This window comes from Tachysurus fulvidraco, chromosome 19 (assembly GCF_022655615.1).
Source record: "Tachysurus fulvidraco isolate hzauxx_2018 chromosome 19, HZAU_PFXX_2.0, whole genome shotgun sequence".
Taxonomy (NCBI): Eukaryota; Metazoa; Chordata; class Actinopteri; order Siluriformes; family Bagridae; genus Tachysurus; species Tachysurus fulvidraco.
This window is the reverse complement of record NC_062536.1, coordinates 19341668-19342594: the sequence shown is the minus strand read 5'-3', so window position 1 is coordinate 19342594 and position 927 is coordinate 19341668. Positions and strand designations below refer to the sequence as shown.

The window sequence follows — 927 nt, the reverse complement described above, 5'->3', positions numbered from 1 at the left end:
GAAATGGCAGGGACGGCTGGATGCTCTGACTGAGGAGGTGAAAGAGAGAATCTACAACGTCCTGCTGTTTGTGGACGGAGGCTGGATGGTGGATGTCCGAGAGGTAACACACACACACACACACACACACACACACACACACACACACACACACACACACAGGCCTGAACTAAACCATCATCATTGTAGATGTACTCTCCTATCCTGAATATCTTGCAGAATGAAGAGTGATTAGGATCATTTTTCTCTCCCTCTCTGTTCAGGATGCAGACGTGGACTCAGAACGCTCCATACAGATGTCTCTGCTGCGCCGCTTGTGTTTGCCCATGATGACGTTCCTGCTGCTGACGGTGCTGCAGAGAACCGAGCGTCACCAGGAGAGTCTTCGCCTCGCTGACATCATCACCTCCGACCAGCACCGGCTTTATGAGGTCAGACTCCTCCCACTGTCTCACACACACACACACCTTTCATTCTGTGTGAGGAAATGTGATCATTGTGTGTGTGTGTGTGTGTGTGTGTGTGTGTAGGTGTTCTCTAAAGACGAGCTGCAGAAGTTTCTCCAGAAGATGAGGGAGTCGTCTCTGCTGTTGTTGGATAAAGGGCTCGATCCTCTGGGCTATGAGCTCCAGTCCTAAAAAAAAAGCTGGAGTGTTTTTTTGTTTTCTATTTTGTACTGAAATAAATGTGTGATCTTCATGAGACCTGTGGAAGTGTGTGTTTGTGTTTCTCCTCATACAGTAACTCAAATAAAAAACTGCTATTTTATATATTTTTATTCTTCTAGCTTTAATATGAATATAAATTGTAATATAATTGTTATTTATTTTTATTGTTTATTTTGTTTTTAACTTTCAGTACGTTACATTTGGAAATGAATTTAAGCTCAAAAACTCACACGAGCAGAATCAGTAACATCATCATCAT

General features: G+C 43.0%; 1 protein-coding gene across 2 annotated transcripts in view; it reads left to right on the top strand.

Annotated features, from left to right (window-relative positions):
- Positions 1 to 704, top strand: part of nup107 (nucleoporin 107) — a 17718-nt gene extending 17014 nt beyond the window's left edge. For both annotated transcript variants that reach the window (XM_047804343.1, XM_047804342.1), the window contains 3 exons: positions 1 to 103; positions 264 to 431; positions 531 to 704. The exon at positions 1 to 103 is cut by the window's left edge and continues 11 nt beyond it. In XM_047804343.1, coding sequence (XP_047660299.1) covers positions 1 to 103; positions 264 to 431; positions 531 to 638 — 379 coding nt within the window. In that variant the 3' untranslated portion in view covers positions 639 to 704. The remainder of the gene's footprint in view (positions 104 to 263; positions 432 to 530) is intronic.
- The last annotated feature ends 223 nt before the right edge of the window (positions 705 to 927 follow it).